The sequence below is a fragment of the Myxocyprinus asiaticus genome, chromosome 49, assembly GCF_019703515.2.
Source record: "Myxocyprinus asiaticus isolate MX2 ecotype Aquarium Trade chromosome 49, UBuf_Myxa_2, whole genome shotgun sequence".
Lineage (NCBI taxonomy): Eukaryota > Metazoa > Chordata > Actinopteri > Cypriniformes > Catostomidae > Myxocyprinus > Myxocyprinus asiaticus.
Genome location: NC_059392.1, coordinates 13354843 through 13370624, shown reverse-complemented (window position 1 = coordinate 13370624; position 15782 = coordinate 13354843). Strand labels below are relative to the sequence as shown.

General features: G+C 37.6%; 1 protein-coding gene across 6 annotated transcripts in view; it reads left to right on the top strand.

Annotated features, from left to right (window-relative positions):
• The window catches only part of LOC127438568 (AP-3 complex subunit delta-1-like), a 59791-nt gene that overhangs the window by 30735 nt on the left and 13274 nt on the right, over positions 1-15782 (top strand). For 2 of the 6 annotated variants that reach the window (XR_007896759.1, XM_051694233.1), the window contains exons 21-29: positions 787-860; positions 5957-5980; positions 8907-9069; positions 9629-9766; positions 10838-10891; positions 11783-11884; positions 12950-13102; positions 14948-14995; positions 15202-15222. Coding sequence is in view for 5 of the 6 variants with exons in the window: in XM_051694233.1 (XP_051550193.1) it covers positions 787-860; positions 5957-5980; positions 8907-9069; positions 9629-9766; positions 10838-10891; positions 11783-11884; positions 12950-13102; positions 14948-14995; positions 15202-15222 (777 nt within the window). In the remaining variant the exon portion in view is untranslated. The remainder of the gene's footprint in view (positions 1-786; positions 861-5956; positions 5981-8906; positions 9070-9628; positions 9767-10837; positions 10892-11782; positions 11885-12949; positions 13103-14947; positions 14996-15201; positions 15223-15782) is intronic. The other 4 variants (XM_051694235.1, XM_051694237.1, XM_051694234.1 and 1 more) reach the window with 4 other exon arrangements.

The following is a 15782-nucleotide window of genomic DNA, read 5'->3' as shown; positions in this document are numbered from 1 at the left end:
TGCGATGTGTCTAGGGTCATTACACTGATGCACACACCTCAGACACACACACGATTCTGTGTCAATGATCAAGTGATGGAAAAAGGACGTCTTAAAACATTTTTTTAGTAAAAAACAAACCCAGATAGGACTTGTGATAAGCCACATTCACACAACCCACTGGAGTGAAGCATCAGCATTTCCCCGACAACGTGTTCCAGACCATTTGAATGCAGTGTCATTAAATGGACAGTGCCAGCGCTAAAAGCAAAACAAGACGTTCTCTGCAAGCGCTTTTCATGTGGAGTTAAAAGCGGCATGAATCATGTAAAAGCGGCTTCACAATTGCTGCAGCAAAGTGGATAGCCACTATTGATATTCTGGAGGAAGAGGGTTTAAGAGATTTAATGCCTATTGCAATGAAAACACAAACTACAGGGAGTAGATATTTCAATTAATCAACCTTCCACTTAGACTTTGAGGAAGCTTTTAACCTTGAATTGTTTTTTTTTTTTTTTTTTGTGCATTATATCTTTATACTGTGGAATTCTTTGTTTGGAAAATGTTAATAAAACATTATTGTTACATATTGTTTTCTTTTCTAAAAGGAACTAAATGCATTTTGACAGGAGAAGTATATATAGAGTCAAATTTCAGCATTTTTATAAATCTAAGATTAATCGCGATTAACTTAAAAAAAAAAAAAAAAAAAAAAAAAAAAAAAAAATAATGCTGTTCATCGTGATTATATTTTTGAATCAACTGACAGCACTCATTTTTATGCAGTGTAGGTGTTTCTTTTCACAGAATGCCTTACCCAGTGACGATGACGACAAAGATCCTAACGACCCTCACAAAGCTCTGGACATTGATCTGGACAAGTATGTACCACGTCTTCACTTTCTTCAATTGATATACATGAAGTCTGTCCTGTATCATCTACCAGGCCATTTTCTGCTCATCATAGACATCTATAAATGCATCTAAATCATACTGGTCCATAGTAATGACTTCTTCATGAATTATAGTGCAGTGCACTTAAATTTCAGCCACCTCAAATGCCCTAAAATGCTGCTTTAGATACATTTTACAGAAACAATTACAGTATTAGATCTGTTGACAAAAACTTTGATAAGGAGTGAAAACGGCATGCAAGTGAAATTATCAATTGAATTGGATTCAACCCATTTAATCCAGAATTTTTCCAGCTAACTGGGTGCATGTATTTTACTCCTTGGATAGCCCAATGAAAAAAAAACTGTATGTAAGTTAGTAAAAGTAATATGAGATATATTTTTTGGTCACAATTGTAACCAGTGGGAAACTACATCGTCAAAATTTGCTCTGTTCTTCAATAGGACCCAATAGAAAATACAAATTAATTTTTTTTATTATTTTTTTTTTTTTTTGCTGACAAACCAAGAATAACTGCATATTTCTTTAAAATTTTCTCTTGTTTTATTTATTGTAATAGTACTTTGAAATCTGCAATTTTATAATGGTAGTCAATCATTTGCCATTTCAAAAATGCAGTGAAATCTGCTGGTGGTGAAATTTTTACCTTGGCCATTGATATTAATAATGCTTTTAAAGAATTCTGTTTTGATCTCTATAGTTCCATGTCTTCGTCTACTGTTGAAGATATTAGAAACTTTGTGGAACCATTAGAACTTCCTAAACTAACGACTGAGCAAAACAATTCTCTTGATTCTGAGATAACCTTGGAGGAGCTTGGCGAGGTAATTAAGGCCTTGCTTACAGGCACTCCGGGGCCAGATGGCTTTGCTGCTAAATTTTTTAGATCTTATGCTACAGAACTGGCTCCACTTTTGTTAGAAGTTTATACAGAATCATTAAAGAATGGAAAGCTTCCGCCAACCATGACGCAAGCCCGGATCAGTCTGATTCTTAAAAAGGACAAAGATCCAAGCGAGTGTAAGCGTTAATGTCCAATTTTCCTGATCCAGCTAGACGTAAAAATATTGTCTCAAATTTTGGCTAACCGATTATGACTTCTCTTATGGGGCTTTTCCACTGCACGGTACAGCTCGACTTTGCTTGCTTTTTGGGGTTTTCCACTGTGGATAGTACCTGGTACCTGATACTTTTTTTAGTACCACCTCGGTCGAGGTTCCAAGCAAGCCGAGCCAATACTAAATGTGATGTCAAAACCCTGCAGATCACTGATTGGTCAGAGAGAATCGTCACTACCAGCGTCACTGGATTTGCGACACGGGACATCAACCCGCTAGTTTTAAAGTTAGCAACAGTGACAGCAATATAATTTGTTCACGCGACTTTCGAATTGTAAAAAGAAATGGCTTTGCGCAAAACCACGCCGTGGTCAATAAACGAGGTGGCGACGTTCCTCTCGTTAGCGACGAACGAAATGACGCAAAACGAAAAAGTCTTCCAGGAAGTGTCTCAGCTAGGGAAAAGTTAAAAAAAACTTAAAAGTGACTACAGAACCATCAAGGACCACAACAGCAGGAGTGGTTCAAACAGAAGAAAGTGGAAGTGGTTCAACCAAATGGACGCTATCTATGGCAATAGACCGGCGAGCAATGGGAGGGAGAGTGCCCTGGACTCTGTGTTGTTGGAGTCCACGATGGAGAATGGTACGTTTTGTTACGTTAACTCTATGTTCCGCTTGAAAGCTTCACTTTATTTAGTTGACCAGCTACTAGAAAGCTTGCTTCTAAAACAACCAGGCCAATTTAACTGTTACACTTGTGTAAAATCACCATGCAACAACTGCTTTATGCAGCACAATGAGCTAGTAGCTAACAGCTAGCGGTCGTGTTATTGTTTATGGTCAGTAATTTTTGTGTCACGTTTAATATGATGTCATGGCAGTAGAGGAGGCGCAACTATGATGATCAGCCTATAATCCCGCCCACGTTGAGGCGGCACTAAACTGCAGTGGAAAAGCAAGCTCAGAAAAGTAAAGCGAGCAGAGTCGAGTTGAGTCGAGTCGAACCATAACGTGCAGTGGAAAAGGGCCATTATACATATAGATCAGGTGGTGTTTATACGGGGCCGCAGCTCTTCTGATAACATTAGGCGTTTCTTCAATATCATGTAGTCAGTGGCGAATGATCAGACTCCGGTCGCTGCCATCTCACTTGACGCCCAAAAGGCATTTGATATGGTAGAATGGGATTATCTTTTTAAGGTTTTCGGGAATACTTCTGTTGGATGGATTAAGTTACTTTATAGACACCCAGTAGCAGCAGTATAAACAAATGGATTAATTTCAGATTATTTTACTCTGGATAGGGGCATCCGGTAGGGTTGCCCTCTTTCCCCCTTATTGTTCTGTCTTGCCCTGGAACCATTAGCAGCCGTGATTAATAAAGGAAGATGATTTTCCAGGGGTGGCGGGAGGTATGGTGCATAAGCTTTTGCTTTACGCAGATGATATTTTATTATTCGTCTCCAACCCCACTAGATCCATGCCTTGCCTCCACAATATTATTAATTCCTTTTCTAAGTTCTCAGGATACAGAGTCAGTTGGTCTAAATCCGAAGCTTTGGCTCTGACAGCATACTGCCCAGTAATGGCTTTTCAGCCGGGCGCCTTCCAGTGGCCTAAACAGGGCATTAAGTATTTGGGCATTTTATTCCCAGCAAATTTGTCTGATTTAGTTAGTTAATTTTGACCCTTAATAAAAAAGTTTCCGTGCGATGTGGGCAGGTGGGCTTCATTACGTTTATCTATGATTGAGAAGTTTAATGTTATTCAAATGAATTGTATTCCAAAATTCAACTGCTACAATTACTCCCTATAGATGTCCCCCTCTCTTATTTCACACAATTTGATAATATAGCGAAGTCCTTCATTTGGAATGGTAAGTGTCCCAGATTACATTTCAATAAGTTACATAGGGCGATTGACAAAGGTGGGCTAGGCCTACCCAAGATTTTGTTTTATTATTATGCATTCGGTCTCAGTCATTTGGCTCATTGGTCGCTTCCACCTGAGAGAGCCCCTCCCTGGTTTTGTACTGAACAGGAATTTCTTGCCCCTATTTTGCCATTGCAAATCCTTTCTATTAAACTAACTGGAGAAGTTAAGTCACACCCCGTTATCTCGCATTTGCACGCAGTATGGACAAAAGTGTCCAGAGTGTTTAATTCTGACAATTATTTAAATGTTGCCTTGAGCATATGGATGAACCCAAAATTACATATTAATAAGTCCCCTTTCTGCTTGTCAGAGTGGATTGTGAGGAAGGTTAATACGCTCTGTGTCCTATATGAGAGTGGAGTGTTGAGATCTTTTGAAAATATGGTTAAACATTTTAGGATTCCCAGATCTCAGTTCTTTAGGTATTTACAGCTGCACCACCTGCTCCGTACTATTTTTGGGGGTAGCATACACCCCCCTAAAGCGGCAGATACTCTGGAAGTGGTGACCATTTCCAAAGGCAGTAATCATGAGGCATCAGTGTATTACTCCCTGTTAATTTAGAGTCTGGGGGACGGAGCTTCAACTTCTCTCGAGATTATGTGAGAAACATTTAAACTTTGTATTGGAGAAGGGAGTGTGGGCTAGAATTCTAAAAAAACATCAAGTCTACATTTAGAGATGCAAGGGTGCGTCTGATGCAATTTAAGATTTTGCTTCGATTCTATTGGACCCCCTCTAGATTGTATAGGCTTGGTCTTAAAGACACACCCACCTGCTGGCGATGCCAATCAGAAGACGGGTCACAGCCCATGTTTTTTGGGGATGTGTTAAGATCCAAGACTTTTGGTTGAGGGTTCAGAGCTTTATGTGTGATGTAGTGGACACTCAATTTCCATTTTGCCCCAGACTGTGTATTTTGGGTGATGGGGCGGTCCTGATCATAGGGGATAAATATATAAAAAGCTGATGGGCAGACAGTGAATCCACAGGGGATGGAAGTCAACTGATGCACCCTCATTTCGTGAGTGGTGCACCGATTTGGGCAGGGTAGCGGCATTTGAGGAGATGGCATGTAGAATGCTAGGCAACCTGGATTTGTACATCAGGAAATAGGGCAGCTATTTAGCCTTTTTGGAAGGCTCTCGGGGAGGGGCAGCAGAGAGAGACTAGTGTTTTTTTGTTGTTATGTTTCCAAATATTTTCTGCTGTTTTATTGTCTATTTGTGTATCTTTGTCAGTTGGCTTTTGACCACTGGGATGCTTGTTTGTGTCGGGTGGGGGTGGGGGGTTAACGTTCGGGGGGAAAAGTTGTGATTTTATGTGGTTTGATTTAGCATTTTCTGTTGTATATTTGATTTGCTGCATGGAATCAATCAAAATTGTTAATAACAATAAATCAATAATAAACGCTTTAAGAATTAAATGTACAAAATATGGTATTTGTATATGTATTATAGGTTTTGCACGCTAACTTTATGGAGCTTTGACACAGACATAGTGGAATTTAATGGCTTTGGACGTGACTATTTGCATCACTCGTAAAAATAATCACATGAAATCAAAACAGTATGCACTTTAATTTTTGTGTAAAATACATCAACAAATCTTATTAGACCCTTCAAATTTCAAAACAAATTTCGGTCACAATTGTAACCGGTTGGATTATAAATGCCACTCTAAATAGTCTTGAACACTTTCTGTTAGTCTTGAAAATAAGAACTCCCATTTAATTTTGAGTATCCTGAACTGAAGCAATCATTCCATTGCCATTTTCCCTTCAGTTATTGTTTTCAATTTCATGCTTTTTGCTGTTGTCATTTCTTAAACTGCCTTTAACAGATGCTGAATGATTAGACCAGAATCCCGTCCACACAACAATTTCAGTGGAATCCTATTGAACCCACTGAGCAAAACAAGAATGCTATTAGTAGCCTTGTATCTTTTGCATCTCCTACTCTAGGAACTTTCTCCTGTATCTACTCCACTTACATGCACTCCACTCTCTGCTTCTCTCTTTTTTTCATCTCTCTCTCATGCACGCATGCATCTCTGCTCTCCTGAAAGTCTGCTCTCTGGTGCTAGCTCAAGGTGAGTACTTCCTGTGGTCACATGACCCAACGGACCCGATCATCTGCCCAATTACCAGCTCCTGTTACTCCCTTTCACCCAGCACTTGCAAGTTGGTCACTGTAGAAAGGTTGTAGGCTAACATTCGTAAAGAAGCCATAATGCTTGATGGATCAGCTCATCTGCCAGTTGTGTCTTGGCTCATATTGCTATTATGTTAGCATTTAACAGCCTTGCCTGGCTTCAAACTGGTGCTTTTTGTTCTCAATCTCGATCCTGAAATTCCCTCTAACATGGTTAAATAAAGTAGACATACAAAATGTGCAGTGCTGGGGTCCTCCAGGACCTGGATTGAGAACCACTGCCTTAAACACCTGTGTCCCTGTAGTTGTTTTTATCTTTACTGTATAGGAACAGTCTGTAAGGTTGACCTTTTTCCTGCTCTAAGGCCTCTTCACATCAGGTCTAAAAAAAATAATTAAAAAAAATGGAAGTGCATCAAGATATTGCAAATCTGTGGTGATCTTCACAGTCCAAAATATCGTACTTTGATGCCAAACAATGGAAAAAAATTACAACTTTGCCCCACAACACAGTGTGAATAGTTTTGGTTCAGTTGCGAATATCCCATTCTTTGCTGTTGTTTTCTTGCATCCGACTTCTTGCGAACAGGCCTTTTGGACTTGGTTTTGACCACTGAATTTTAAAGGAATAGTTCACCCAAAAATGGAAATTCTCATCATTTTCTCACCCTCATGCCATCCCAGATGTCTATGACTGACTTTCTTCTGCAGAACACAAAGATTTTTAGAAAAATATCCCAGCTCTGAAGGTCCACACAATGCAAGTGAATGGTGACCAAAACTTTCAAGGTCCAAAAAGAACATAAAGGCAGAATAAAAGTAATCCATACCACTCCAGTGGTTAAATCCATATCTTCAGAAGCGATATGATAGGTGTCGGTGAGAAATATATCAATCTCCGCTTTCACATTCTTTTGTTTTGGGTGATTCACATTCCTTGGTACATATCTCCACCAGGCAGGGAGGAGAATTTATTGTAAAAACAGACTTAAAAGGGTCATGAAATGGAGAATCAAATTTTCCTTGATATTTAGACACATAAGAGGTAACTGCACTACAAAAACATACTGTAAGTTTCAAAATTCAAAACTTCCTCCCTGTCTAAAAAGAGCAAAACGTCTAGTTTTGAAATGTGTGTGTTTATGACATCACAACACATTACTAATTTGTATGTTCACGGCACACAACATGCATCATCTTTGGGTTGTACTGTTAAGAGAATGGCTCCAGTTACTGCTTCGAGATGAGATGTTTCTTTTATTGAAAGATGTGGCAGTGCCAACAATCTGCTCTGTTCATCATCTCATCATTGTTTTCCTAGGTGAAAACACATGCTGGACGAATCTCTTTCACTGTTGCATCGCGTCTCGCTGTTTCTTCAGCATCTCTCACATCTCGGTAGGGCAGTGGTAGCTCAGCGGTTAAGGCTCTGGGTTACTGATCAGAAGGTCGGGGGTTCAAGCCCCAGCACCGCCAAGATGCCACTGTTGGGCCCTTGAGCAAGGCCCTTGACCCTATCTGCTCCAGGGGCGCCGTATCATGGCTGACCCTGCACTCTGACCCCAGCCTAGCTGGGATATGTGAAAAAGAAGAATTTCACTGTATATGTGCAAATGTATAATGTGTGATAAATAAAGAAAATTATTATTATTAATTATTATATTAATTATATTATAATTACAGGACCGGCACATTTTTAGACACCGTGGCAAGTTAAAAAGAACTTCAAGTCTCAGAAATGCATGTCAAGGCACCTGCGCACTGTTTCATTTGTTGTGCTGCGTCTAGATTGTTTTTAGCACAGGTGTCACAAAGATTCAGTGTTCTAAACAAGTTCAGGCTGCAAAGTGTTGACTGTTAAATTTTTTTAGCATTGTTCCAGATTTTTCTGCACCAAGCAAAGTTTCAGCGCTTGATAAACGGTAAGGCAATTTACCTCCTTTCTGCTCTAGTGTACTGCCATGCCTTGTTAAAACTGTGTGTGTTTACAGTTACAACACTGTTACGAAAGTTGCCTACGATGCTAGCATAAAATACAGCCTATTGCAACAGTACTTGCTAGGAGAAAGAATGATTTCTGGTTTGGGCTTAAAATCACTGCTGCTTATCAAATCAATACATAAACGGACTAAGAATATTTGTTTGAGTTGAATAATTGTATTATGTGTGAAGAAAGCAGAGTGAAATTAAATATATTTCAGTGTAGTAGCTAATATACTGTTATACACAGCATGTATACTATTTTTCCGATACAATGATGTCAGCTAATCAGAACAATGGGGTGTTTACGTTCAAGTTTTAAAGGAGAAGCAGCCTAAAACAAGCGTTTCTGACAGAGGGTCAGAATTAGGATGGAAAATGATCATGTTTTACAAATATCTGACCATTTTTTTGTGCAAAAAAACTTTTATAACATAAGCTCAAGGAACATAATGAAACAAATTTTACAATAATTTCATGACCCCTTTAAATATTGATCTGTTTCTCACCAACACTTATCATATCACTTCAGAAGATAAAGATTTAACCACTGGAGTCTTATGGATTACTTTTATTCTGCTTTAATGTGCATTTTGGAGCTTAAAACTTTGGTCACCATTGACTTACATTGTGAGGACCTACAGAGTTGAGATATTCTTCTAAAAATCTTCTTTGTGTTCAGCAGAGGAAAAATAAGTCATACATTTGGGATGGTATGAGGGTGAGTAAATGATGAGAGAATTTTCATTTTTGGGTGAAATATCCCTTTAAGTAAGCCAAAGGTCTTGCCTAGCTCCCACGTGAATGTCTCCTGGTTGTCTCTCTCACTCTTTCTCTCCATCTGTCTCCATCTAATCTCACTTGCTTTCTCGTACTCTTTCCAGGCCGCTTGCAGACAGCGAGAAGCTTCCTGTGAGGACCCACCGTCCAGAGGTGCTGAAGAGCCCTGCAGATGGCCTAGATGGTGAGAACGTCCCACTGGAAATCAAGAAGAAGAGCAGTAAGGAGAAGAAAGAGAAGAAGAAGGACAAGGAGAAGGATAGAAAGGTGAGATGTTTGTGGGTAAAAAAAAAAAAAAAAAAAAGTCTGTCAATAGAGGGCGGTGTTTTCTTGCAAGTCACTTTGGTTAGAAAAAAAAGTGTCTACTCCAAAATAAACAATAAAATCGTCATGCAAGTATAAGATGAAAAATAAACAAAAATAGTTGCAAGTACGCTTTCAACAAAAGTAAAAATTGCAGCCTCGTGCATTGAACTTATCCTGAGGAATTAGCAAATAAGCGGACCATAAATTTTGAAAGTTATTAGCTAAAATAGAACAGATTTTGAACTTGTGGTGACACTAGTAGATTCAAGTGACTAACTCTAAAATTGGCACCAGAAATTTTGAGACCCTCCCAAATCAGTGTGCCAAATTTAGCAACTTTTTACCATACACTTCTAGGGTTTTTTTTTTCTCTCTTCCCAAATCGATTAGTCTTTGGATTGCTGAACATTAAGCATTATACATCGGCCCTGTATAATAATAGGCTGGTTCAGACAAATGTGTCAAATTCCTAAATTATCTCTTCAGCATCACTACAACATGATTTTTTTTTTTTTAATAGAGGAGCAAAGAGGAAAAGAAGAAAAAGAAGAAACACAAGGAAGTAGAGGAGGAGCCTCTGGAATCCCAGCTAGAAGAGGCTGTCCAATCAGAGGAGACCAAAGAGGTGGAAGCCCCTCCCACATCCACATCTGCTGAGGTATGATGGTGGAATTCACATTTTTGTTGCTTTTGGTTGTTAACGTTAATTAAAGTACTGTGTTATAAAAGTCTTATTTCTCCCCAACACTAACATTAGGTGGCTCATTGGCTTTATTTATACTGCTCTGAAATATTCCATTGCTATGTTGAAACAAAATGAAATTTAGGTTGCCACAAGTGAAATAAGTGGAAATTATCTTTACTTAGAGAAGCTTGATTCAGTTTTTTTTTCTTAGTAAAATAGAAAAAAGCAATTATATTTTCTCATTAGCAGCTACATACCTGCACACTACAATACTGTAATTATCATTAGTAGTTAATTTTAATTTATTTGATAATTCATGAATTAATAAAAATTTCTGTTGTTACTTATTCCTAATTATTTATATTTTCTTAATTCTTATTACTGACATAATAAGTATTTACCAATACATTTTTGTTATTTTACTTCCATATTTTTCCTTATTTCCTTAATTCTTATTTATATTTTTTCCTTATTGCTAATTATGTAAATACATTCACATTTAAATAATACAAACATTTATATTTGTATATTTGTGAATTTATTAAATACTACTGGGGGGTGCAATGTTTACCAAAACAGTTTCCTTATTTTAATAAAAATAAAGTGTGAATGCATTAACTTTTCTACATAATACAAATTTATTTAAAATTAGTCTATTCAGAACATTGTTACAAATTATGTAAATACATTCACATTTACATAATATAAACATTTATATTGGTAAATGTATTAAATATTACTGGGGGTGCAACGTTTACCAAAATTTGTTTTCTTTATTTTACGAAAAAAGTGTGAATGCTTTAACTTTTTTACATAATATGAACAAATTCGTATTAAATATATGAGTCTGTTCAGAACATGCACAAAGTTCATAATTTAGATCAATATTCAAAATTTGTTAATATTAAATTGGCAATAACAAACATTGTGATGGAATATCTGCTTATTTTGCTTTTTGAGTTTGTCAGAAAGCGTATGTATGGGGTTATGCTTGGGCCATTGAGGAGCAGACTCATTTTCCCCATCCTGCCTTTTCTGTTCCAGGCCTCTGATCTGGATTTCTGGCTCTCTAGCGCTCCTGTTCCCCCCACCACCCAGGTCCGGACCTTCATGCTTTCTCACCCCCCCCCCCCCCCCCACCACCACCCCCTCTGGTCATACTGCTGTCAGTCTGTCTTGTTTTTAATGATCCTTTGTTCTTCTTTTCCTCCGAGGTCTCACTGTTCTTCACGTGCCGATCTCTTTGTCTCTCACGTGTCTTTTCACTGGTTTTCAAAGGTCTCACATATTTTTGTCTGTGTTGCTTGTTTAAGTTGGCAATGCATGTGTGCAAATGCAGAGGTAGAAATGTGTGGTTATGACTGATGTGGGAACAACAAATGACAAATGTCTTCTGTGTCGTCATGTCTTTTGAGCCACTGGTGTATTTTACCATCGTCAATAGCCAGGACTCCTGTTTGACAGTTCTCGTGGTTTCCGTCAAACAGCTAACATGTACAAAGCATTTCTTGCTGCTCTTTAAACTAAATGTAGGTCACCTAACACAGAATGCACTTGGAAGGAATAGTTTGCCAAAAATGAACATTCTGTCATCATTTACTCCTATTTCTTGCTCCCCAAATTTTACAGTTCAGATACTGTAGTATTTACAGTAAGTGTTACCAAACTTGTCCTCTTTAGGTTTAGCTGGAGACCTGCCTCCTTAAAGCTGTGGTTGAATACATGTAAACTTCCAAGCATCTTTGAATAATAGTAGAGAAATGCAAAGCACTGGAATTTCTCACTGCAGATTAACCACTTTTAATTTCTTCCCAATGTGATGATCCAACAACATCAACTCAACTTGATCAGAGTAGTGTTTTTTTTTTTTTTTATCTTAATCATATTGCATGCTTCATAGTAGATGATCATTCTGCAATCTCGGTTGAAGGTGTTTAAAAGCAGGTACATTTTCAAGCTTGTTTGTAATAATAAATGGGTTGTTTACAGGAGGTAACAGCGCCCTTGTCAGCCACTACTGTGGACGCGAGCTCTGCAGCCGCGCCAGATTCTGAGCCAGAGGAGCCTAAAGAGACAGAACCAGAGGACACGGTGAGTCTTTGTTTATAAGTCATTCTTAAAAATGGAAATTCGGTCATCTTTTCGCCCTCGTGTTTTTTCAAACCTGTTTGACTTTTATTTTTTTTTGAAGAATGTCCTAGCTGCTCTTTTTCATACAATGAAAGTGAAAGGGGGCAGGGCTGTCAAGCTCCAATAAGACAAAAAAACTCACCATAACTGTAGTCCATATGACTCTATAGTCCACTGTTTTGCACTATATTTGCATTTTTAAGCCATAGCTTTGTGTGAGGAACAGATGGAATTCAAGTTATTCTTCGCTGAAAATCTTGACCCTTCGCTGTAGCCCTCAAATTTCATTTGCGTATATTAAAATATTGCAAATATAGGTTTGACATCAACAGTGTTGGGTAAATAAAAAAAAAAAAAGAGAAAGTATTCCATTGCAAATTACTTCTCTAAATTTTTAATCGGATTACTTTACTAATCTCTTCATGAAAAAGTAATCACATTACTCATTACTTTTGAATAACTTTTAAGTTGCTATCTAAAAATTGTGTGATGTCCCGCTCAACAAATTAAAAATGTCTATTTCCTCCTCATTCATTCTCGCACTCAAGTCATACACTCGGCACCATTCATTTCTCACTCATAGAAATGCAAACGGATGTACATATTAACATATTTCATGTTTTACATGCATTCTAAATATTATTTTAGAAATGTGTAGCCCAAGTAAAAATTAATTTAATTGAAAGTCAGTCATAGTAATCTGATTACAAAAATGTAATGTTACACTATTTTTGACCAAAACATTTATTAAATTTCAGTAATTAGTAACGTCCCAACACTGGACGTCAATGGCAAAAAGTCAACAATTGAGAATCAATAATGTTTGATGTCATTGATGTTAAACCTGGCGAGAAAGTATACAAACGCATTTTCATTTTTGGGTGAAGTATTCTTTTAAGCATTTTAATATCCAGTATGGCACAGTAGTAGTTGAGTAGCGTGGATCTTTGCTGCGGTCATTACATCTCGTATGTTAATTGCGTTTTATTTTATTGCTTCTGGTTGATTTATTTATTTCCTACTCAGAAATCGTCCAAACACAAGAAGAAGAAGCAGAAGAAAGAAAAGGAGAAGGAAAAGAAAAAGAAGCGACACCACCACCATCATCACCATCACAGTGATGGAGGAGGAGAAGATTCTGTGCAGAATGGCACTGTGGAGGAGGAAGAGCCTCTTCCAGTCAGTATCTATAATAATATTTAAAGTAGCAAAGCTGTGTCAAACTACGGCCCAAAACCTACTCTACGCAAGTACGCAAACGCTTCTAGATCCTCAAGCTCAATTTCAAGTGTTGTTGTGTTCTGAATTGTCAGAATTCATTTTATAATGCAACATAAGTACGTCTTGCAGTCTTAGAGCTGCCACAAAGGATGTGGCATATATCAGGAATCGGTCTTCTTCTATGGTCAGTTTTCTCTTTCAACTACTCTCTTGGTGAAGCAACAGTTTGAAGAGAATCTTGCTGAGTAGGGTAGTTAAAGTTGTAGTTAACTGTCAACATGTTTATAGCTAGCTACCTGAATAAAGGGCTGGTCACACTAGGCATTGAGCATGCCTTCTGGTGTAAGTAAATAATACATCACTAATAACAAATAATATTATATTAAAAATGTTCAAATATATTGTCTACTCACTTTACTGCAACAATAAATCTCGCATCTTTAACATTTGTGTAATTAAGCCAAGAGGTCAGCGTGTGACGTTTCGATCTCCTATTGGTCACTTGCCCTCTTGTCGTACAAATTCACAGTTCAGAGTTCACCAAGCTTGAACTTTGGTACAAAAGTGCTGTACGAAATTTCTTCGCATGACCTTGCATATCCTGTTTCGTGCATTCAGATGCGTTTGAATGGAGCGCGAAGTGTAGTGTGAGGACCCTTAATAACACATCCAATTTAAAGGCACAGACATGTGAATGGGAGTACTTGAGTATTTAGGATTTTTACCACCATAGTAATGCGAGATAGGGCACTTGCAATGCACTGGCCAAGCATTCGCGTCTAGGTTTGCGTACTTGCGCAGACTTTCTAGTAGAGGTAAACGGATATATCGGTTTTACCAATTAATCGGTGCCGGTAGTTGCTTTTTGGAACTATTGGTTATCGGCGAAATTCAATGCAGATAGTTGCTGAATAATTTTTGTGTTCCTCTGTGGCCGCTACAGTTTAATTCTACATTAAAACAGCAGCCTCTAGAGTTAAAATAAAATAGTCACTGACACCTTGTAGGCATCTAAATCATCATTGACAATTGACAATATTAATCCATATTTTTATCTTCACTTCAATGCATATTTTTTTATTTTGATTAGATAATCAATTGTTCTAAATTTAAGCGAAGGCATGCAAAGAAAAATAAGACTACATGGAAACGTGCCTTGTTAGCCCATACATCGTGTCTCCAAATTCATATTTAGTGAATAATAATAATAAATCTTATTTCTGGCTAAATATACTGTATATATATTTATACAAAACCCTTAATGTTATTGATATATATACGGGTTATAAAAAGCATAATTTGGAAAATAACCTACTAAATAGGGCATTGTAACAGAGCCAAGCCTCCGGCATTTCAAAATAAGAGTCCCCAGTGTGTTTCTGGCTTTTTTATTGTTAAAAATCCCACATCATTTGCCAAATCTAAATTTTTTTTCTGGTTATTGAGATTTTGGTTGAATAATAAACTGCATCTGGGATATAATTCATTTTGGACTCTCGTAGCGTCTATGTCTGTGTTTGTCATAGCAAGGAAAGACTAAGAAAAGTTTTAAACATTCCATATATCAATTAAAAAATGCACTGATTAGTCAGTTATCGGCCTTTCCACCACCTTTCTTATCTGTATCGGCAAAATCCACTATCAGTCGACCTCTACTTTCTAGCCTAACTGATGAAAAGAAACATTTTCCCGTTAAATAACAAATGTTTACATTGTAAATTCCTGCCATACTGGAGCGAAAATATTTGTTAATAGCTTTTACATTAGCGACTCTTGACTAATGTAACCTCCACCTCATTTCAGCCCATGTCCAACTACTCTCTGCTGGCTGAGAACTCCTACATCAAGATGGTGAGTGTGATTTTAGACAGGAGTCAATCAGTTGTTTGTTTCCTCCATCACCACGAGCCTCTGGCTATAATTGAGATCTTATGATGCTGAGACACTGTTGTTGGATGTTGTGTTTGCTAAAGCGAGCTGATACATTTCTTGAACTGATTGTTCTTTCGTCTCTTTATGACGTATTGTTCCATGTGTCTCAACATGTATGTTTTAAGATGATGGAAGATGCTGATCAGGTAACAATAGCAACAGACTACTAATGTTGCTACTAACTTGTGGCGATATTGACTTTAGTTAGAATAAATGCCATATTTAATTTAATACAAATGAAAGCAAGGCTTAGAGGTCTGTTCAATATGTCATACTATTGATTACCTCGATTTTTAGTAAACAAACCATGGTCTTTCCACCAATTTAGTGGACAAAAAACTCATGGGTTGTCATAGTTAGATGTGACCTTATGACCTACACAACAGTGTGACATATTGAAAAGAATGCATCTCCATCTGTCACAGTCCTTTTTTGTTGTTGTTGTTGTTGTTGTTCATGTCTTATTTTATATGCTGTCTACTCTGACTAAACTCTGAGTGCTGTTAGCCCTTGAGCTCTGACTTTTAAACATTTGTTGTTAAATTGGGTGTAATTAAGGGTAATGTGGTCTAGCTAATGTGTGGGATGCTGATATTACAGGCCTTTTGCCATCAATTGCCTTGTTTAAAGTGTCTTAACTGTCTCAAGTTTAGTTAATAATGCTTTCTTCAGAACTGTTTTTGGTCTTATCTCTTCTGGCCTTTTC